This window comes from Pelophylax lessonae (genome assembly GCF_965119305.1).
Source record: "Pelophylax lessonae genome assembly, chromosome: 8".
In the NCBI taxonomy this organism is placed as follows: Eukaryota; Metazoa; Chordata; class Amphibia; order Anura; family Ranidae; genus Pelophylax; species Pelophylax lessonae.
This window is the reverse complement of record NC_138775.1, coordinates 15590112-15614282: the sequence shown is the minus strand read 5'-3', so window position 1 is coordinate 15614282 and position 24171 is coordinate 15590112. Positions and strand designations below refer to the sequence as shown.

At 42.0% G+C, this 24171-nt stretch overlaps 1 protein-coding gene across 2 annotated transcripts in view; it reads right to left on the bottom strand.

Annotated features, from left to right (window-relative positions):
• The window catches only part of SRGAP3 (SLIT-ROBO Rho GTPase activating protein 3), a 173215-nt gene that overhangs the window by 5386 nt on the left and 143658 nt on the right, over positions 1–24171 (bottom strand). For both annotated transcript variants that reach the window (XM_082264941.1, XM_082264942.1), the window contains exons 14-21: positions 24010–24087; positions 20827–20961; positions 17726–17831; positions 12234–12461; positions 10560–10639; positions 3796–3976; positions 3385–3534; positions 1347–1674 (exon numbers count right to left, since the gene is read on the bottom strand). In XM_082264941.1, the coding sequence (XP_082121067.1) occupies positions 1347–1674; positions 3385–3534; positions 3796–3976; positions 10560–10639; positions 12234–12461; positions 17726–17831; positions 20827–20961; positions 24010–24087 (1286 nt within the window). The remainder of the gene's footprint in view (positions 1–1346; positions 1675–3384; positions 3535–3795; positions 3977–10559; positions 10640–12233; positions 12462–17725; positions 17832–20826; positions 20962–24009; positions 24088–24171) is intronic.

The window sequence follows — 24171 nt, the reverse complement described above, 5'->3', positions numbered from 1 at the left end:
CCCCCCCCCCCCCGGCCCATGGAGCACCAGCCGCCACTGTCCCTGTTGAAGAGAAGCATACCCACAACATGATGCTTCCACCACCATGTTTCACGGTGGGGATGGTGTGTTCAGGGTGATGTGCAGTGTTAGTTTTCTGCCACACATAGCATTTTACTTTTTTTTAGGCAAAAAAGTTCAATTTTGGTCTAATCTGAGCAGAGCTCCTTCTTCCACATGTTTGCTGTGTCCCCCACATGGCTTCTCATCACAAACTGCAAACGGGACATCTTATGGCTTTCTTTTACCAATGGCTTTCTTCTTGTCACTCTTCCATAAAGGACAGATTTGTGGAGCGCACGACTAATAGTTGCCCTGTGGACAGATTCTCCCACCTGAGCTGTGGATCTCTGCAGCTCCTCCAGAGTTCCCATGGGCCTCTCTTGGCTGCTTCTCTGATGAATGCTCTCCTTGCCCGGCCGGTCAGTTTAGGTGGACGGCCATGTCTTGGTAGGGTTGCAGTTGTGCCATAATCTTTCTATTTTCCGATGATGGATTGAACAGCGCTCCGTGAGATGTTCAAAGCTTGGGATATTTTTTTTATAACCTAACCCTGCTTTACACTTCTCCACAACTTTATCCCTGACCTATCTGGTGTGTTCCTTGGCCTTCATGAGGCTGTTTTTTCACTAAGGTTCTCTAACAAACCTCTGAGGGCTTCACAGAACAGCTGTATTTATACTGAGATTACATTACACAAAGGTGGACTCTATTTACTAATTAGGTGACTTCTGAAGGCAATTGGTTCAACTAGATTTTAGTTAGGAGTATCAGAGTAAAGGGGGTGAATACAAATGCATGCCACACTTTTCAGATATTTATTTGTAAAAAATGTTGAAAACCATTTATCATTTTCCTTTCACTTCACACTTATGTGCCACTTTGTGTCGGTCTATCACATAAAATCCCAATAAAATACATTTACGTTTTTGGTTGTAACATGACAAAATGTGGAACATTTCAAGGGGTATGAATACTTTTCAAGGCACTGTATATATTGGGATGTCGACTCAACAGTTCTATTTAGGAAAGTGCATTATTTCTACAACTTTATTCACATGTGGTTGTTATGAGTTATCCGTTGGGTACCTACACTATATTACCAAAAGTATTGGGACGCCTGCCTTTACACGCACATGAACTTTAATGGGATCCCAGTCTTCGTCCGTAGGGATAAAATCCCAATAAAATACATTTACATTTTTGGTTGACAAAATGTGGAAAATTTCAAGGGGTATGAATACTTTTTCAAGGCATTGTAGTTATAATACGCAAAAAAGTTATTTGGCAAATATCCTCTATGTTACCTCAGCCAGAGCCTCTGCCTCCAGGGATTTGTGGTCTCCGAGGCTGCTGTGCCTCGTGCCTCCAGTCACAGAACGCAGGCATATCCCATCGTTCAGTAACTTCCGTTCGGGGAAGTTGATACTCCCAGCGCTTCCAAATGTCCCCAACCTGCGCTTTTCGGGGCTGTCCACGCGTCCGCGGCTCAGGGACAACTTGTGGGGACTGCTAGGACAGGCGGCCGCTCGTGGAGGCGTGTCAATGCAAGGGCCAAGAGGCCTAGGTGGGCTATGGTTTTCACCCCCACTTCTCCGGCGTGGTATAGCGGCTCCGTCAGAACGAAGTCTAACCCTGAAATAAAGAGAGAAAAAACATGTATAAACCCAAAATCTATTTTTCATTTTGTTTGGCATCATTTCTCACTGAATAGTTTTATTAAACAAATCATTTTTTTGACACTATGGAAAAGTTTTTTTATCAGGAGATCCTGCCAGTAACAGCACTTCCTATAGCAGGCTGACAGTGCAAAGCCTATTAGCAGTCAGTCTGCCGGGAGCTCCTGCAGTTGGCTGCTGGGTTGCCTATCTGGTCTATTGGATCAGGGGTCTAAACAAAGGGCCAGTTTATTATCCTTCAGACTTTAGAGGGGCCGGACTGTGGCCAGTGGGAGAAGAAAATGTACTGGTGTCAGTAACAATGCCCAATCATTAGCATTAGTGGAAGGAATAGTGCCCCATCATTGGTGTCAGTGAGAGGAATAGTGCCCCATCATTGGTGTCAGTGAGAGGAATAGTGCCCCATCATTGGTGTCAGTGGGAGTAATAGTGCCCCATCATTGGTGTCAGTGGGAGAAATAGTACCCCATCATTGGTGTCAGTGGGAGGAATAGTGCCCCATCATTGATGTCAGTGGGAGGAATAGTGCCCCATTTTTGGTGTCAGTGGGAGGAATAGTGCCCCATCATTGGTGTCAGTGGGAGGAATAGTGCCCCATCGTTGGTGTCAGTGGATAGAATAGTGCCCCATCATTGGTGTCAGTGGATGGAATAGTGCCCCATCATTGGTGTCAGTAGGAGGAATAGTGCCCCAACATTGGTGTCAGTGGGATGAATAGTGCCCCATCATTGGTGTCAGTGGGAGGAATAGTGCCCCATCATTGGTGTCAGTGGGGGGGAATAGTGCCCCATCATTGGTATCTGTGGGAGGAATAGTGCCCAACTGTTGGTGTCAGTGGGAGGAATAGTGCCCCATCATTGGTGTCAGTGGGGGGGAATAGTGCCCCATCATTGGTATCTGTGGGAGGAATAGTGCCCCACTGTTGGTGTCTGTGGGAGGAATAGTGCCCCATCATTTGTGTCAGTGGGAGGAATAGTGCCCCATCATTGGTATCAGTGGGAGGAATAGTGCCCCATCATTGGTATCAGTGGGATGAATAGTGCCCCATCATTGGTGTCAGTGGGAGGAATAGTGCCCCATCATTGGTGTCAGTGGGGGGGAATAGTGCCCCATCATTGGTATCTGTGGGAGGAATAGTGCCCAACTGTTGGTGTCAGTGGGATGAATAGTGCACCATAATTGGTGTTAGTGGGGGGAATAGTGTCCTATCATTGTTGTCAGTGGGGGGAATAGTGTCCCATCATTGGTGTCAGTGGGTGGAATAGTGCCCCATCATTGGTGTCAGTGGGAGGAATAGTGTCCCATCATTGGTGTCAGTGGGATGAATAGTGCCCCATCATTGGTGTCAGCAGGAGGAACAGTGCCCCACCCCACCATTGGTGTCAATGGCAGGAATTATGTCTCATCATTCTTGTCAGTGGGAGATTCACAACAAAAATAACCTACAAGCCCAACTCCAACTAAAACCTGGAATGTAGAAGGGATAGACCAACTGTGAGGTTTTTATCTATGGTCTGTGTTCCCACTGACCCTTGTTTGGATTAAGGGACCTTCTACTCCATTACACCCATCTAACTCTCCTATGAGGCTTCCCCTCTACTCCCCTGATAGGCCCCTCTTCCTTCTGGGCCCTCGGGTGTACACACATCCATTGTTGGTTTCCTACCTGCCCAAGACTCCGGCAAAGTTGTACTCTGGTAGGTGCTCAGTGGGTGACTGGATGTCATTCTTGGACGAGGATTTATCATCCAGGAGGGGCCCGCTGCTTGCCTCGCTGTCCGCTTTTTGGCTCAAGTTGTCCGAGAAGGCGTCATCGCTGGAGAGAGAGAGGATGTAAAGAAAGATCTTATTGCGTGCATGGTGGGAAATTTCAAACACAATTCTCAGAATCATAGTGACCAGAGGTGACCATGCTCCGTATGGATTATCTTCTAGATGTTCCAATTTGCCTAGATGGACTAAGTGGGACTATGGGCTGGTCATGTGATGAGATACTGGGGAGGTCAGGTGATTACAGGCAGGGGTCAATTCATTGCTCATGTGATCACGAACAAGTGGTTGGTTCTCAGTTACTTACAGATCCTGGACCACGATATACTGGTGGGGTATCAGACCGTCCACTCCATTGTGCCGGCCTTCCCACCAGTCCTCCGACGCTCGGTGGTAGAGGAGCAGGGACGCCCCTTTTTTAAAGGACAATTCTCGTGGTGTGCGACCGGAGTAGTCAAACCTAGCGATGGCTTCAATCTGCTCCACTTCTAGAAGGGCAAGACACAGAAAAATTGTAATTAGCTTTGGGGAGGACTACAGTTATGGTAACACAATTCAGATTTACAAAATTGGTACGTAATACACCTGAGATCTTCATCCCTCATATCCACTTACCCGTAATCTGTGCTGGGGATGTAACTCAGAGGTGGGCTCTAAATATCAATGGTCCTCAACCACCGGGCCTAGCCAACTGCCAGGCCATGGCCTCCCCTCTCCCAGGCCTCCAGCCAGCTGCAGATCCGTTAACCTTCCTCAAAGCCTCCCAGCTACCATAGTGCCCCCAACCTACCATAGTGGTCCACTAAGACCCCAGGCCCTCTGAGAACTCTCAGCCTCAACCAACGGCCCTAGCCAACTGCCAGGCCGTGGCCTCCCTTCTCCCAGGCCTCCAGCCAGCTGCAGATCCATTAACCTTCCTCAAAGCCTCCCAGCTACCATAGTGCCCCCAACCTACCATAGTGGCCCACTAAGACCCTAGGCCCTCTGAGAGCCCTCAGCCTTCAACAGTGCCCCCCAGTCTGCTGCATAGCCACCCACTGCACTGTACCCCCAACCTCTAACTGTGTCCCTCAGCAATCCCCAACCTCCCACAGTACTCCACATCCCCCTCCAGAAACCTCAGCCCCTTTAGGGCCACCAAGTCAGTTTCGGAGTCCCTTAACCCCCCTCCACAACCCCCATCACATACAGTGACACCCAGCCTCAATGTGACTTGCCTGCAGATCTTCCCCTGCTGGTGAGAGGGCTATGCCTTTCTCTCTTCAATATCCCAACTGATCCTTCGACCCACCTACTGGAGCTTCCTAAAGCAGGGCCCTCCAAAAATTTTAATCCTTTCGCTACCAGGACTGATTTTGCTTTTCCCCGCGAAACAACGTACCTGTACGTCGCTTCTGAGGACTGCTAGTGGGGGCGCGCACCACCGGGGACACGCTCGCGCGCCCTTTCGTCACAGGGAAAGCTAATTAGCTGGTCCAGGGGCCGCGATTGCCACCGGGCACCCGCGATCGCTCCCCGTGGAGACAGACCGGTGGTCTGTTGTTGTAAACACAGCAGACCGCTGTTCTGTCAATGATGAACACAGGGATCCTGTGTGCCTTATTTCTGAAAACACAGGTCTCTGTGTTCATGCAGCAAGCCCATCCCCCCACAGTTAGAAAGCACCCCCTAGGGACACATTTAACCTTTGATTGCCCCTGGTGTTAACCCCTCCCCTGCCGTTCTTCTCTCTGAAATGATCACAGAGGTCCTGTGATCCTTCTATATAGAATCACAGGTCTCTATGATCTTTTCACAAGCCCATCCCCCATACAGTTAGAAACACCCCCTAGGTTCACATTTAACCCTTCAATCGACCCCTAGGTTAACCCCTTCCCTACTTATTACACTAACAGTACATATTTTTAGCACTGATTACTGTAGTAATGTCACTGGTCCCCCCAAAAGTGCCAACATAGAGTCAGTTTGGGTTACGTTGCAGTTTGCTAATCATGCAGTAACTCGTGTAGGTGTGATATATAGACCACCTGGTCAAGTCAAAGAACTAGATGATCTACTAGTTGAAGAAATAGCTAAAATGACAATGAAAGGAGAAGTTATCATTATGGGAGATTTCAATCTTCCAGATATAAACTGGAAAACCAAAATAGCAAGTTCTACCAGGAGTACAGATATTCTAAACTCCCTACTGGGGTTGTCTCTGCAACAAGTGGTTGAGGAGCCAACCCGGAGGGAGGCCATTTTGGATCTGGTATTCACAAATGGGGATTCGGTATATGATGTCATTGTAGGCGAAACCTTGGGATCCAGTGATCACCAGTCAGTGTGGTTTAATATAAGAACTGTGAAAGAGTCACACCACACAAAAACAAAAGTTTTAGATTTTAGAAAAACAGACTTTTCAAAAATGAAATTAGTCATAAATGAGTCCTTATCAGACTGGTACGGATTACATGGAGTCCAGGAGAAATGGGACTACTTAAAAAGTGCATTATTGAAGGCAACAGAAAATTGCATTAGACTTGTCAGTAAAAGCAAAAAAAGGAAGAGACCACTGTGGTACTCAGCAGAAGTGGCCCAAATCATTAAAAATAAAAAGCTAGCATTTTGTAATTATAAAAAAACCCAGAGCAATGAAGATAAGGAAATCTACAAGATTAGGCAGAAAGAGGCCAAGCAAGTTATAAGAACTTCTAAAGCGCAGGCAGAAGAAAAACTAGCTCAGTCTATGAAAAAGGGGGATAAGACATTCTTCAGATATATAAATGAAAAAAGGAAATTAAAACAAGGAATAACTAAATTAAAAACAAAGGACGGAAGGTATGTAGAAGAGAATAAAGGGCTAGCCGACTGCCTTAATGAATACTTCTGTTCAGTTTTTACAGAAGAAAAAGGAGAAGGACCTCCACTTGAAAGGATGACTAATGAATCGTTTGATGCATGTGTCTTTACAGAGGAAGACGTTCTAAGATTGCTGTCTAAAGTGAAGACAAATAAGTCACAGGGTCCTGATGAGATACACCCAAAATTATTAAAAGAGCTTAGTGGTGAACTGGCAAAACCATTAACAGATTTATTTAACCAATCATTAGTAACAGGAGTCGTCCCGGAAGATTGGAAATTGGCAAATGTCGTGCCCATTCACAAGAAAGGTAGTAGGGAGGAATCGAGCAACTATAGACCAGTGAGTCTGACATCAATAGTAGGCAAATTCATGGAAACCCTATTAAAGGATAGGATTGTGGAACATCTTAAATCCCATGGATTGCAAGATGAAAAACAACATGGGTTTACTTCAGGGAGATCATGTCAAACAAATCTTATAGATTTTTTTGACTGGGTGACTAAAATAATAGACGGTGGAGGTGCAGTAGACATTGCATATCTAGATTTTAGTAAGGCTTTTGACACTGTCCCACATAGAAGACTTATCAATAAACTGCAGTCATTGAGCATGGACTCCCATATTGTTGAGTGGATTAGGCAGTGGCTGAGTGACAGACAACAGAAGGTTGTAGTCAATGGAGAACATTCAGAACAAGGTCATGTTACCAGTGGGGTACCTCAGGGATCTGTACTGGGACCAATTTGGTTTAATATCTTCATAAGTGATATTGCAAAAGGCTTCGATGGTAAGGTTTGTCTTTTTGCTGATGACACAAAGATATGTAACAGGGTTGATGTTCCTGGAGGGAAACGCCAAATGGAAAAGGATTTAGGAAAACTAGAAGAATGGTCAGAACTCTGGAAACTGAAATTTAATGTGGATAAGTGCAAGATAATGCACCTGGGGCGTAAAAACCCAAGGGCAGAATATAGAATATTTGACACAGTCCTGACCTCAGTATCTGAGGAAAGGGATTTAGGAGTAATTATTTCAGAAGACTTAAAGGTGGGAGGACAATGTAATAGAGCAGCACGAAATGCCAGCAGAATGATAGAATGCTTGGATGTATAGGGAGAGGTATAAGCAGTAGAAAGAGAGAAGTGCTTATGCCGCTGTACAGAACACTGGTGAGACCTCACTTGGAGTATTGTGCGCAGTACTGGAGGCCATATCTCCAGAAGGATATAGATACTCTAGAGAGAGTTCAGAGAAGAGCTACTAAACTAGTACATGGATTGCAGGAAAAAACTTACCAGGAAAGGTTAAAGGACCTTAACATGTATAGCTTGGAAGAAAGAAGAGACAGAGGGGATATGATAGAAACTTTTAAATACATAAAGGGAATCAACTCGGTAAAGGAGGAGAGCATATTTAAAAGAAGAAAAACTACCACAAGAGGACACAGTTTTAAATTAGAGGGGCAAAGGTTTAAAAGTAATATGAGGAAGTATTACTTTACTGAGAGAGTAGTGGATGCATGGAATAACCTTCCTGCAGAAGTGGTAGCTGCAAATACAGTGAAGGAGTTTAAGCATGCATGGGATAGGCATAAGGCTATCCTTCATATAAGATAGGGCCAGGGACTATTCATAGGATTTAGATATATTGGGCAGACTAGATGGGCCAAATGGTTCTTATCTGCCGACACATTCTATGTTTCTATGTTTAAAAATGTCAGTTAGGGGTCCGATCTTTCCGCTGCAATGTCGCAGTCCCGCCAAAAAAAAATCGCTGATCGCCGCCATTACTAGTAAAAAATAAAAAATAAATAAAAATGACATAAATCTTTCCCCTAGTTTGAAGACATGATAACTTTAGCGCAAACCAATCAATATACACTTATTGGGATTTTTTTTTTTTTTTACCAAAAAATTGTAGCAGAATACTAATTTGCCTAAAATGATGAAAAATTTTGTTTTTTAAATTTTTTTTTATTAGGAATGTTTTATAGCAGAAAGTAAAAAATAAAGCTTTTTTTGTTCAGAATTGTCGCTCTTTTTTAGTTTATAGCGCAAAAAAATTAAAAATCGCACAGGTGATCAAATACCACCAAAAGAAAGCTCTATTTATGTGCATAAAAGGACATCAATTTTATTTGGGTGCAGCATCGCACGACCGCGCAATTGTCAGTTAAAGTAATGCAGTGCCATATCGCAAAAAATGGCCTGGTCATTAAGGGGGTAAATCCTTCCGATCCAGAACTGGTTAAAATCATTTTAGGCTTGAAGATTAGTTAACCAATTGAAGACCAGGCTTTTTCTGGCACTTTTTGTTCTCATGTAACAATTCGTTTTTTTTTTTTTAGAAAGAAAATTACTTAGAACCCCCAAACATTATATATCTTTTTTTAAAGCAGAGGCCGTAGAGAATAAATTGGTGGTTGCAAATATTTATATCACATTGTATTTGCACTTGTATTTGTGATTTTAAACATAATTTTGGGGGGAAAAAAACAGACTTTTAAAATAAAAATGCAAAAAAAAAACACAATACATAACACAATTTTTTGTAAACTATAAAAGATGATGTCATGCCGAGAAAATAGATACCAAACATGTCACGCTTTAAAATTGCACACTCCCGCGTAGCAGCAAAAAATGACGTAAATTTTACTATCCATTGGCGAAGCTTTAAAAGCCTTTACAGGTTAGCAACTTATAGCTACAGAGGGGGTCTAGTGGTAGAATTACTCCCCATGATCTGACGCTCGCGGCCATACCTCACATGTGTGGGACAATCACTGTTTGTGTGCGTGCGGGACTGAAGCAGGCGCTCGACTTTACTTTCTTTTTTTTTTAATTATTATTTTATTTATTTTTACACTGTTGCTTTAAATTATTTTTATTTTTTTTTTATCACTTTTATTGCTGTCACAAAGAATTTAAACATCCCTGTGACAGCACTAGGCAGGTGACAGGTACTCTTTATGGAGGGATCTGCCATTTTTTAATACTTTCAAAAAATGGTGCAGTTGACATCCCAGTAAACTAGAAGTGATGTCCTGAAATTCATTGCTATATGCAAACATAATGTGTAAAAAAAAAAAAAAGATCACTACCCCAGAGTATTACAGTGTTACTATAGTAACATTATATTGCTCTGGTCAAAAAAAAAAAAAAAAAATTGTCAAAAAAAAAAAACAAATGAAAAAAAAATATTCTTTTTTTTTTTTTCATACTGTCACCAGTCAGTGTCCCTGCTCACCACCACCCCAGTTATATGATGATGCTTTACAGCATTGGTGACAGTATGTAAAAAAAAAAAAAAAACATTTATAGATTTTTTTTTTACATTTCTTAATCTTCCAAAAAATTATGACAAAAAAAGGACAACTTCAAAAAACTCTCCATGCCTCTTACTAAATACCCTGGACTGCCTACTTTCCAAAAAGGGGTCATTTGTACTGTCCTGATATTTTTGGGCCTTAAGAAATGAGATTCTGTGCCGTCAGTACGTCAAGATTGTTCAATTTTCAGATATATTCCATAGTTTGTGGACTCTATAACTTTCCTACAGACTAAATAATATACACTGATTTTGGTTATTTTTAATAAAGAAATGTAGCATTTACATTTTTACCTAAATTCATGAAGAAAGATTATTTATTTGCAAAATTTTTTTAACAAACAAAGAAAAACCTGTTCAAAATTGTGAGTCTTTTTTTAATTATTTAGCAAAAAAAAAAAAAAAAATTAAAAATAAACCCCAGTGGTGAATAAATACCACCAAAAAAAAAGCTCTGTTTGTGTGAACAAAATGATAAAAATTTAGTTTGGGTACAGTGTTGCATGACCGCGCAATTGTCAAAGTGCGACTGCTTCAAAGCTGATAATTGTCCTGGGCAGGAAGGGGGTAAAAGTGCCCGGGATTGAAATTGGTTAAAAATAGTTCTTGTTGATTGAGAGAGTGAAGTTCCACTTCAAATTAAAGATGGCATAATGAGGAAATACATATTATTATTCCATGTTTTTAAATAAATCCCTTTGCATAGCTGTATATATTTATAGGTATATATATATATATATATTTTTTTTTTATATATATATATATATATATATATATATATATATATATATTTTTTTTTTTTAAATATAGATATATATTTTATATATATATAATATATATAGATATATATATAGATATATATATATATATATATAAATAAATTCAGTCTGCCCACTTACCTTCATCACTTGTGTGGGGCTCGGTCCCGTTATCATGGTCACCTTCTTCAATGGCGCCCGGCTCACTGTGTGGGCTGTCGCTGTAACGGAAATTGAATTTAATTAACCATTAAGACTGGACTGTGCTTGTTTTTATGTATTCCGAAATAAATTTTGTATATTGTGTATTATTTTACCCAGCACCACTTAGAAAAGTCCCATGGGCATAATTATTTCTGTGTTTTTTTTTTTTAATTTAATTAAATAAATAACATTTTTATTAAATGTAAATAAAAAGAATTAAATTGGGAGTTTAAACTAAAATGTAAATAAATTAATTAATTACAATAATTAAAATGATTAATATAATTGCATTTTTGAAGGGAATTAAATGTACCAGCAATTATGTTTGGTACCCTGTATATATATTATTGTTTTTTTTTTTTTTCTAATATGATGATGCAACTAAAGACTGAACTGTGCTTGTTTTTATGTATTCGGAACTAAATGGTGGAATTTTTAAGCATTTGGTGTAATATTTTACCCAGCACCACTCAGAAAAGTCCCATGGGCATCATTTTTTCTGCTCTTTTAAATTAAATAAATGAATGTAATTTTCATCAAATGTAAATAAAATAATAATAAAATGGAAGTTTAAATGAAAATAAATTAATTAAATAATTATAATTTTTAAAATAATTTAATTAACTGCATTTCTAAAGGGAATTAAATGTTCAATCAATTATGTTTGGTACCTTGTATATAGATTGTTGTTTCTGGTCTATTATGATACTGCAACTAAAGACTGAACTGTGCTTGTTTTTATGTATTCCGAAATAACATTTTGTACTTTAACATTTGGTGTATCTTTTTACCCAGCACCACTCAGAAAAGTCCCATGGGCATATGTTAAGTTTTTTTTTTAAATAAATTAAATACATTTAATTTTCAATAAATGTAAAAAAAATAAAAGAAATTGGAAGTTTAAATTAAAATTTAAATAAATTAATTAAATAATTACAATAATTACATTCATTGCATTTCTAAAGGGAATTAAATGTTCAAGCATTTATGCTTGGTACCCTCTATATACATTGTTGTTTCTGTTCTATTATGATACTGCAACTAAAGACTGAACTGTGCTTGTTTTTATGTATTATGAAATAAATGTTGTACTTTTTAAACATTTGGTGTATTATTTTACCCAGCACCACTCAGAAAAGTCCCATGGGCATATGTTCAGTTTTTTTTTTGAATAAATTAAATAAATGTAATTTTCAATAAATGTAAAAAAAATATTCTATTTTGATGATGCACCTAAAGACTGAACTGTGCTTGTTTTTATGTATTAGGAAATAAATGTTGTATTTTTTAAACATTTGGTGTATTATTTTACCCAGCACCAATCAGAAAAGTCCCATGGGAATAATTCTTTCTGCTTTTTTTAAATTAAATTAATGTAATTTTCATTAAATGCAAATAAAAAAATAAATAATGGAAGTTTAAATTTAAATTTAAATACATAAATTTAACATTTACAATAATTAAAATTGAATTTAAATAAATTAAATTAAATGTAATTGAAAATGTAAAGGGAAATTAATTTAATCGCTTAATGAATAAATTAAATTATAAACAAAAATAATAATTAAGCTGCATTTTAATGCTTGATGCAGCTCTGGGGTCAGTCAGTACCAGTACTCCACATCCACAGTCATGCACTTCTCGTAGACGGGCCCCTCCAGTTCCCGGTGGCTGGGAAAGATGGATTCATGGTTGACGATGATGCTTTTGATGACCTCGTTGACGTGCGCTTGGCAGGACACTGGGTCTTGCCCATCCGGGATGGGCATCAGCGTTGGTCCAAAGCAGATGGCCAGATTGTATGGATCCATCATGTTCTCATCGCTATACTGGGACAAGCTGGAACAGAACACAGGGCAATCATCCTACTGGGCCATCAACAATAGGCTCTAACTGGAAAAATACACCATTTATTATCAGAGAATTAATTTATATTTTTACATTCTCCCTGGAGGCTCAAAGCAATACATATGATGTTGGGGCAGATGGTAGGGCAGAGGGGGGGGGGGGGGGGCATTCAATAGAATATCATACCAAAGCCAGTTTTATATGGGAGCCAATTAAGCCAACGGTGTTCCAGGAGTGTGGGGGAAATTTCTAGTATTACCCGGAGGAAACCCAGGCAAGGAAGCACTGCCATCCAAATAGTATATAGTGCACGGCGCAGGTTTTGTGTATATATATATATATATATTTTTTATTTATTTCAGGTACTTATATAGCGCTGTCAATTTACGCAGCACTTTCCATATACATTGTACATTCACATCAGTCCCTTCCCTCAAGGAGCTTACAATCTAAGGTCCCTAACTCACATTCATACATACACATAGAAGGGCCAATTTAGACAGGAGCCAATTAACCTACCAGCGTGTCTTTGGAGTGTGGGAGGAAACCCGAGTACCCAAAGGAAACCCACGCAGGTGCAGGGAAAACATGCAAACTCCAGGCAGGTTGTGGTTGGGACCACTACACCACTGTGTGCTTATTTAAAAAAAATATATATATTAAAAAAAAAAATATATATATATATATATATATATATATATATTTCTTTTTATATTATAAATATATATATATATATATATATATATATATATATATATATATATATATATACACACACATATATTTTTTTATATTATATATATATAAATATATATACAGTATATATATACATATATATATATATTATAAATATATATATATATATATATATATATATATATTTTTATATTATATATATTATATATATATATATATATATATATATATATATATATATATATATATATATATATATATATATATATAAATCAGTGCTGTACACGCAGGCATAGGGAGAACATGCAAACTACAGGCAGGTTGTGGTTGGGACCCCTACACCACTCTGTGTTTATTTAAAAAAAATATATATATAAAAAAAACAAATATATATATATATATATATATATATATATATATATATAAAAATAAATAAATCAGTGCTGTACAGCAGCATTTTTCAACCAAAGTGCCCAGGTAGTGATATATATATATATATATATGATATTATAAAAAAAAAAATATATATATATATATATATATATATATATATATATAAATCTGCTGTACAGCAGCATTTTTCAACCAGGGTGCCCAGGCACCCTGGGGTGCCTTGAGGTGTCTTCGGGGGTGCCTTGACAAATTGCCCAAAATGCCTGAAATTTGTATAGAAGCCGGCGTGTGGATGAAGGCTGCCCTTTTAGTTACACAAAGCCACAGGTTTTCATTGGGCACCATTACAACCTTTTAGCTGCCGGCATCCTAACGACCAATGGCATCATCAGTTGATACAGAGGATGTCAGTCGCCTGCACAGCATCCTTGTTTGACCCTCCCATGCCCCTTTTCCATCAGCATTAGGGTCACATTAGCTGAGTGATGGAGAGAAATTGAGGGGGGAAGAGAAACATTGGAATACTGGTCATAGGTGATTTACTCTTCCAAAGCAAATACACTTTTGCACACTGATACTGACGCAGGGTGTCCTACTTGTGTGGATAGCTAGAATCATTTTTACATTATAGAATGGGGTGCCTCGAGACTGTCCATCATTTTTAAAGGGTGCCTTGACTTGGTTAAGAAACATTGCTGTACAGTAAGGATTCCTGCAGTAACTATACATCCCAGCCTAGAAAGCCAAGCTGGAAGTTGATATACATATTTACACCACTAGATGGCAGACTAGACATAAGAGCGTTTCAATGGTCTGTTGCTAGCATCATATAACAAATACCAACACACATAATCACACAGCATAAATTATTAACAGCTCTTAAATACATACATTATTCATTCTACGTGGGTGGCTTACAGCAGCCCCGATCCATTAATGCATCCAATTATAATGTATAATAAGTGTAGAATATCTGCATCTCCATTTAAGGGGCCAGTATATTTCCCCAGCTTTTTATTTTTTTTATATTTCGTTTCCGAAACGTATATAAAAAAGGGTCTAAAAACGGAGATAACAGTCTGTTACTAGACATAGAAAAGAGAGTAAAAAGCTAAAACTTATTACTCTGATTTCACTGCACACTGTGAGCTTCTCACAATAATGTGCATTAGAAGCTGCAGTAAGTCATTTCCTGGCTGGGGATCGTCCAGAATCATCTAGCGCAGTGATGGCGAACCCATGGCACGTGAGCAGGGCCGCCATCTTTTCTCTTGTCCGTAACAGAAGAGTGCTCCTTAACCACTTCTGGACCGGAAGGATTTCCCCCCTTAATGACCAGCCAATATTTTGGGATTCGGCGCGGTTGTGCGGCGCTGTACCCAAATAAAATTGATGTCCTTTTTTCCCACAGAGCTTTCTTTTGGTGGTATTTGATTACCTCTACGATTTTTATTTTTTGTGCTATAAACAAAAAAAGAGCGAAATTCTGGAAAAAAACAATATTTTTCACATTCTGCTATATGACATTCACAAAAAAAAAAATGTAAAAATCTAATTTTTTTTAAATTTTAGGCCAATTTTCTGCTACATATTTTTGGTAAAAAAAAAAAATCGCAATAAGCGTGTTTTGATTGGTTTGCGCAAAAGTTATCGCATCTACTAACTACAGGAAAGATTTATGTCATTTTATTTAATTATTAATTTTTTTACTAGTAATGGCAGCGATCTTCTTTTTAGCGGGACTGCGACATTGCGGTGGACAGATCGGACCCCTAAATTACATTTTTGACACTTTTGGGGGACCAGTGACATTACTACAGTAATCAGTGCTAAAAATATGCACTATCACTGTAATAATGACACTGGCAGGGAAGGGGTTAACACTGTGGGTGGTCAAGGGGCTGGATGTGTACCTAGGGGCGTGTTTCTAACTGTGGGGGGGGGCGTGGCTTGTGAAATGATCACAGAGATCTGTGTTCCTATATAGAAGGATCACAGGAGCTCTGTGATCATTCCAGGGAGAAGAATGGTCATAGCTGTCTGTCCCACGCATCAGCTTCCCCACTGAAGAGCGGTGGCGGGAGCGTGCCGGCGACGGCGCGCTTGCCCTCTAGCTGCCTGCACATGACCGATGTATACATATGGCGGTTCGCGCAGGAGCGGCTGCCTGCCGCAGTATAACTGCGGCGGGCGGTCGTTAGGCGGTTAAAAATATGCTGTTGCTCGGTCTACCGACTAAGCTCAGGCTTTACCAGCAGCGGCCTCCTGCAGACCGGCCCTCCTCCACACTCTATGCATCTTGCCTATTGGCTTCCCTGAGGGGCCCAGGTCCTGTGAAAGGAGGCAATTGGCCAGCGCAGGTGTCAGTCATGGGAGTCTGCTGCCACGGCCAATCCACGGTTCTCAGCTGGTGGGCTGGGCAGGGGAAAATATACAACAAGGCTGGCCAGCCAATGGGGAGGCAGGGAGAGTGTCCCAGGTCTATCAAGCCCGGGCAGAAGTTTCCCGGAGTTCTGGCTGGAGCCCAGTAATGCTGGCCATACATAGATTATAGAGTATAGATTATCGGACGAGAATGCTCGTACGAAAATTCTTTGAACATTCGATGAATGGCCAAATGTCGTTAGAAAATTGTCTTTTGCTTTTAACATTCAATTATAAAATTAATGTAATTTCTGAGTGATAACCACAAATTCGTTGTTCAAGAAAAGTTTTCGTTGCTGCCCCTTCGAATTTTCAGATTTCCGATCTGACCCCACTAATGGTTAGAAAATCAAACACATTTTCTTAAAACGAAAATTTCCAAATGAAAACCTATACATGTATGGCCAGCATTAGGCTGCCTGAAATGTGGGGTAAAGAGCCTATAGCAACTTAATACAGGCCTTTTAATTTTCAGTTGTGCACTGCAGTAGAGGAAGGAGCTGACAAGAGGACTCCTGGTGGGCTGCAGCAAGGGACCAATGGGAAACCAGGGCAAGTGGACCATGCGACATGTAGTCCTGGAAGACTATGGTTCCATTTTAAATAATTTAAGGAAAACTACAGCCCCCAACATGCCCTGCAAAAATAAAAGTAGGGACAGTCCAGAGCCCAGGACAAAAAGGGCTGAGGGAGAAGGGAGAGCAAGGGTGAGAGGAGTCAGGGGCTGACTGGCAAATTTTGGTCCAGGGGGCAAGTACAGTCCAGAGGCCCATGGTGCAGTGACTCGGCCCCCCTCCCACGTTCCCTCTTCCCGGCCTCCTTCTGACCTCCCATTCCAGACTGAAGCTCCACTCCAGGTACTCTCTACCCACCGGCCTAATCTGGGTTCCCTGCCTGGGCAACAGGGGGCGGTTGGGGGGAGCTGGGATAGCTTGGTTGGGGCATGGAACCTGCTTCTGCTCAGACACAGTTGACACCATTCATGCCGGGGGGCTGTGCTCTGTCCTTGTCTTCATCCCGCACTCAGTAGGTCAGCGGTGGGGGCTTCTTACTTCTCTTTACCAGGAATCATTTAGGCATGTCTGTGGCAGAAGCAGTGCAGCCATTTTAATTGCCCCCCCCCCCCCCTGGCCCAGTCCTTCCCTGAGAGGAGTGTGGAGACAAGAGTGAGAGGCGGCTGATGTGATTCCGAAGGGAGAGATAGAGCCCAAGCCACAACACCCCCTAGAGTTGAACCAGCCAGTGAGGAGCGGGAGGACGATGCTGGGAGATGCTGAGAGGACACAATCCAAAGTGAGGAGGGCGATTACAGGCACCAACAGAAGGAGAAGCTGCTGCCAGGCACACCGACACTGGACGGCAAAGCCGGGTGAGTGCTGAACTGACTGCAGTCCCTCTTGAGGTGGGCAATCATCACCAGTGTTGGCACTTTGAAACAAATAAGTTGGTTTTGTGTTGCAATTTGGGCACTCTGGCTCAAAAAGGTTCGCCATCATCGAGCCTGACTGTCCCCGGCCCGCCTCTTTCATTCATTAAATCTCAGTTCTGTCAATCATGAGGTCTCACCATCACATGTGGCTGGCCTGCATGCAAATACAACCAGCCTAGGATCACCCACTCCTCCAGACTGACACCCACCCATCAAGGCATTTTTATATGTGCATAACTCCTCCCAAGAGCCAGCCTACTGCTTGCAATAGGACTGAGGGCCCTTGGGAGAAGTGTCGTTAGTGAGGACTTACTGGTTGAGGAAGGCGAATAGATATCTCATGACAACCAGGACAGCCCGGGGTAAAGTGATGAGGATCTGTCGGATGTGGTGAACCCTTTCCACGGGGTTCTCGATCTCTGGAATAAAAGAAAAAAATAATTATTTATACAGAAAAAAAAGGGGGGGTCTATTTTTTAAAAAACTTTTGCTGCACAAAATGTCTGAAACCTTCGTGCAAGCAGAAACAAAGTTTTCCCTTATTTTTTTCGAATAGATTAATTAATGCAGAGGGGAAGAAGAGGGGATGAAATCAACTTGGCACTTGTGCAAGCTGAACGCATTTTTCCCCTCATTTTTTCTAATAGATTCATTCCTGTATCATCGGTGCCATCTAGTGGCCAAAATGTGATATACTAGATTTACTTACTGCTGTATTTCAGAAAATGATACCACATTTTGGCCAATCAGCGCCATGTAGTGGCCAAAATGTGGTATCATTTTCTGAAATACAGCCGTAAAAAAATCTAGCATATCACATTTTGGCCACTAGATGGCACCGATGATACAGTAATTAATCTATTAGAAAAAATGAGAGAAAACTTTGTTCAGCTTGCACAAGTGCCAAGCTGATTTCATCCCCTCTCCTTCCCCTCTGTATTAAGCTACACAGGTTACAATCTATCAACACGTACATAATGTAAGGTCCTGCCTGATTGGATAGATTAGGTAGGTCCTCATATGACAGAAGAATAAATATACTTGAATAGAGAGGAAGGAGCACCTGGTGTCTGGAATAATGCAACTCGGGATCGGAGAATATAATAGTTAATTAAAAGCAAAAAAAATGTACAGATCGAGCCAAGACGTTTCACAAGAACTGTCTCCCCCTTCTGCAGGGCTTATGTACAAATATAAGCAGTATAAAACCAGTATTTTATAAACATAGTTATATCACTAAAGCAAAAAATATAAAATGATCACAGCAAACATCATCATATACATGGTAGCAATACCATTCCTTCAGTGATATTCTAATATTTAGGAGCACCTTTCACTACATCACCAATCTTGTCTCCAAATATCACCCAAACCGTCCTCTCCGCTCCTCTCAAGACCTCCTACTCTCAAGCTCCCTTGTCTCCTCCTCTCATGCTCGTCTCCAGGATTTCTCCAGGGCCTCTCCCATCCTCTGGAACGCTCTACCTCAACCTGTACGGCTATCTCCTTCTCTAGCTGCTTTCAGGCGATCCCTGAAAACCCATCTCTTCAGGGAAGCCTATCACACCGCCAACTAATCTGCCATCAGCTCATTCCCTACTCTTACAACCTCTTGTAACACCTGCCCCACCCCATTAGATTGTAAGCTCTTCTGAGCAGGGCCCTCTTAATCCTCTTGTATTTTATTGTATTGTATATGTACTGTCTCCCTCTAATATTGTAAAGCGCTGCGTAAATTGCTGGCGCTATAGAAATCCTTAATAATAATAATAATATTTACAAAATACTGATAGTATACTATTTATGTTTGTACATTAGCTCTGAAGAAGGGGAGGCAGTTCCCCTGAAACGCGTTGGCTCGATCTGTACATTTTTATACTTTCAATAAACGATTGTATACTCCCATCAAGAGTTGCAAAATATTAAAAAAGATAAATATGTGCAGTGCTCCTTTCTCCTAATACTTAGATGATAAATCTAATCTATTTCTATGAATTCATTCAAATTATATAAACATATGCAAAGTAAAATTAATATATATGTGCAACAAACACACTCACACATACACTCACCGGCCACTATATTAGGTGCACCTTGCTAGTAGCGGGTTGGACCCACTTTACTAGGTACACCTTGTGGGTTGGACCCGCTTTATTAGGTCCACCTTGCTAGCAGCGGATTGGACCCCCTTTATTAGGTCCACCTTGTGGGTTGGACCCCTTTATTAGGTCCACCTTGCGGGTTGGACCCCCTTTATTAGGTGCACCTTGCTAGTAGCGGGTTGGACCCCCATTATTAGGTGCATCTTGCTCGTAGCGGGTTGGACCCCCTTTATAAGGTCCACCTTGCTAGTAGCGGGCTGGACCCCCTTTATTAGGTGCATCTTGCTCGTAGCGGGTTGGACCCCCTTTATTAGGTGCATCTTGCTAGTAGCGGGTTGGACCCCCTTTATTAGGTGCATCTTGCTCGTAGCGGGTTAAACCCCCTTTATTAGGTGCACCTTCCTAGTAGCGGGTTGGACCCCCTTTATTAAGTGCACCTTGATAGTAGCGAGTTGGACCCCCTTTATTAGGTGCACCTTGCTAGTAGCGTGCTGGACCCCCTTTATTAGGTGCACCTTGCTAGTAGCGGGCTGGACCCCCTTTATTAGGTGCACCTTGCTAGTAGCGGGTTGGACCCGCTTTATTAGGTGCACCTTGCTAGTAGCGGGTTGGACCCCCATTATTAGGTGCACCTTGCTAGTAGCGGGTTGGACCCCCTTTATTAGGTGCACCTGAAAATCCCAGTAGATGAGCAGTTTTTGAAATACTCAGACCAACCCATCAGCCACCAACAACCATTCCACATTCAAAGTCACTTAAATCCCTTTTCTTCCCCATTCTGATGCTAAGTTTGAACTTTAGCAAGTTGTCTTCACCACATCTAGATGCCTAAATGCATTGAGTTGCTGCCATGTGATTGGCTGATTGGCAGTTTGTCTTACCGAGCGATTGAACAGGAGTACCTAATAAAGTAGCCGGTGAGTGAATGTCTTATATCAGGGATCCTTAAACTACGGCCCTCCAGCTGTTACAGAACTACACATCCCATGAGGCATTGTAATGCCCCATACACACGTGCAGATTATCTGCAGACTTTTGTCTGCAGACTTACCAAAACCATATAATATGAGGTCAAACCTAAACACTTTCAATTTGTATGCAATCCGGCAGGCCCTTGCACTACATAGAAAAGGTAAGTCTGCAGACAAAAGTCTACAGATAATCTGCACGTGTGTACAGGGCATAAGACTCTGACATTCACAGACATGACTAGGCATGATGGGAATTGTAGTTCAGAAACTGGAGGACCATAGTTTGAAGACCCCTGTTTATATAATTGTCACCTCCAGCTCCACACTGAACTGATACTCACTAATTGTAGATATCAAGTCTTGAAATCTTTCCTTGGGAAAGAGCGGATTCTCCAGACCCCGGAAGTAGAGCTTCAGTACCCCGGCCACGGAGTTGATGTCCCTCTCGGTGTGGTCCTCCACCAGCGGGTCCTCTCCTGGGCACGGGGAGGACAATGCATCATTCCACAGCAAACACAATTACATCTCATACAAGAGGTCATTGTAGCCGTATTAGTGCACTTGCGACAGAGACAATGGAGTATTGTCCGTGATACTTTTTTTATTTGCACTAACATACAATTTTTCAGGACAAGCTTTCGGGGTATGTCCCCGTCTTGAGTACTGCTTGGATCTTGATGAAGGGGACATACCCCAAAAGCTTGTCCTGAAAAATTGTACGTTAGTGCAAATAAAAAAAGTATCACGGACAGTACTCCATTGTCTCTATCTCATACAATACAGGAAACACTCTACAAGCTGATTCTCCACAGTAACATTCTGGTGTTTCATTGAAAATTCACAGAAACTTTGTAAACATTTTAGTCTCTAGATCAGGGTTTCTCAACCAGGGTTCCTCCAGAGGTTGCTAGGGGGTTCCATGAGCATTGAGCAATTTCTGCCTCTCAGATAAGTTCCCCTTGACACCATTGTTCTTTTTAGCTATATGGAAGAAGGTAATTTTTCCCAATGACCACAAGTGTAAGGAGCAGGGGCGTAACTAGAGGGGTTGCAATTGCAACCGGGCCCCATGCTCCAGGGGGCCTGTGCGGCTCCCCTGTACACCTGGATAAGAGGGGCAGCGGGGGCAGCATGTAGAGAAATCACTGTCCTCCTTTTTCCTCCTGTAGCTGCAGGAGGATAATGGAGGAGATTAGTTCCTCTGTATGCTGCCCCCGCCGCTCCTCCTATCCAGTTCACTTGTGTTCTGTTGTCTCTGGGCCCCTGTGTACTCCCCTGCCCCCCCCCCCGCCCCCCTGCCCACTATGCTCCCTTCCCCCTCCTGCCGGCTGCTGCAGGGGATGTCACAATAGAGAACCAGGAAGGTGTCAGTAAATATGTAATTTACCAGCTCCTTCCTTTTCTGAATGGACAGAGTCATAGTCAGTGACATTGTAAAAAAATAAAATAAAATGATATAAAATAATGCAATTAAAGTACCAAAAAATAAAAACTACTGACACCAGTGGGTGAACTTCCAGGATCGCAAAGTTCACACTTGCAACCGGGCCCTGGCATTCCACCACCGTGGGGAGGCCTCAAGATGGCAGGAAGGGGGCCCACTGCAGAACTTGTGAAAGGGTCCCGCTGTGGGACCGCAATAAAGGGCCCCGCAACGAGAGTAATGGGCCCCAGGATCAGTGGGAAGAGCCCCAGGCTTGAAGGGAAGGGCCCCGACCAGGGGTCCGGGGGGCCCTTCATGGTTTCTTGCAGTGGGGCCCTGAAGGTTCTAGTTACGCCTCTGGTAAGGAGCATTCATCTCACTGACCATCACACTAATGCAGGCATGTCCAACCTGTGGCCCGGGGGCCGCATGCGGCCCAGAACTGCAGGCAATGCGGCCCACTGCCCCCTGACAATTTTTTTTGCTGGGGAGGAATGTGAAGTGTTTCTGACTCTTACCACCATGACCACTTCAAATCACTGAAGTGGTCATGATGGTTTATTATCGCTCAGAAGAAGTAAACCTCTGTATACTGATTCCATTTCATTTGATCATCCTCTAGTTGTGCTAAATTAGTGCAGGGTGCGTGGCGGTGTGGGAAGGGTGCGGCGACATTTTATTACTTATATACCTTAACTATAGTATATATTTTATATGCGGCCCGAGAAAATTTCTCCACACTCAATGTGGCCCAGAGAAGCAAAAAGTTTGGACACCCATGACACCCTGAGACCTGAAAATTATTCCAAGGGTTCTTCTGTGTGGAAAAGGTTGAGAAAGGCTGCTCTAGATTTTCTAGTGACAGACATCTGTTACAATGTATCCAAAGCCAATGTTTCTTTTTAGTTCTGGAAACAGTAGGGCAGGGGTCATTAACCTGTCCACCATCATCTACCCGTTGACGCCGGCAGGTGACTGGTTGGCAGGTTGGTGACTGCTTTGCCGACCCTCATATATACCCCCATGTATACAGTATAGCTGTGCTGGGGGGGAGGGGCACATATACAGCATAGCTGTGCTGGACTTTGAATGAAGACTACCATAATAGAAAGAAGCTGGGGGGGGGGGGGGGTAATGGGCGATGTCAGTGAAACACAAAGTCACATGACAAGTCACAGCCCATTGATTTCAATGGCACCCATTCCCATCTAAGCGACTTTGAAAATCAGCCTTTGTTGTATTGTGAACTATGCAATGTGTCAAGCAGTAACAAATAACTGCAATCATTATTGTTGGAATCTGTGAATTTAAAATCCTAATAAAAAGTTTAAAATTAAAAAAAAAACACCATTGTATTGACGACGCTGTAGACTTCAGCAGAACAATAAGTTAATAATTACCCGCAGATACTTCTTAGCCAAGTTTACTAATTAGCCAAATCATCCAATAAAGACAATTTATTACACAAAGATGAGAAATGAGCATGGAAGAACAAATCCCATTAAAACCAAACCCACCATTCCTCCCAAGGAGCGCTGATATGGGTTCAATGGTGCCATCAGTCCCAGGACATAAATTATCCACGAGGGACGCCTGCTGATGTCATTTCAGTTTTTACTCTTGGATAATTTTTGTCCCGGGACTGAAGATTTTTAGTAAGGGCTCTTTCACACGGGCGATCCGATCAGATCCACCTGTCAGTTTTTTAGGCGGATCTGATCGGATCCTCCATGCAGCTCTAGGGGGCAGCAGAGACACCTCCGCTGACACCCGCTGCCATCCGTATCCGATCCTGTCCGTGAAATCTGGACGGATGGAAACCCTATTTTTCCATCCGTTCAGTAATCGGATCGGATCTGATGAGAGCGGACAGGCGGTCCGCTCTCATCCGATCCCCCATAGAGGGCAGCGGGTGCTGAGACACCTCCCTCTCCGCTCTGCAAGCGGAGACGGAGCTGTCATCCGCCGGCTCAGAGGGGATCGCGGATCGATCCCCGCTGAGCAACACGGATCCGCCTACGGAGGCGGACCGTGTGAAAGAGCCCTAACTCCCGGGAGTAAAGGCGGAGTGTTCCTTTAGGTCTCTATAACTGTCACTCACCTCTTTCAAATGAATTTTTGATGTCATTGACTTCGACTTGAGATCCGGGTACTCGGAATATCCCCTGCTGCTGCAGACCTGTAAGAGAGAGCCGGGCGTTATAGAAGAGACTGGAGGGGATTGGGTCCTGCATGTCATACAAGTCTATGGGAATGACTCGCT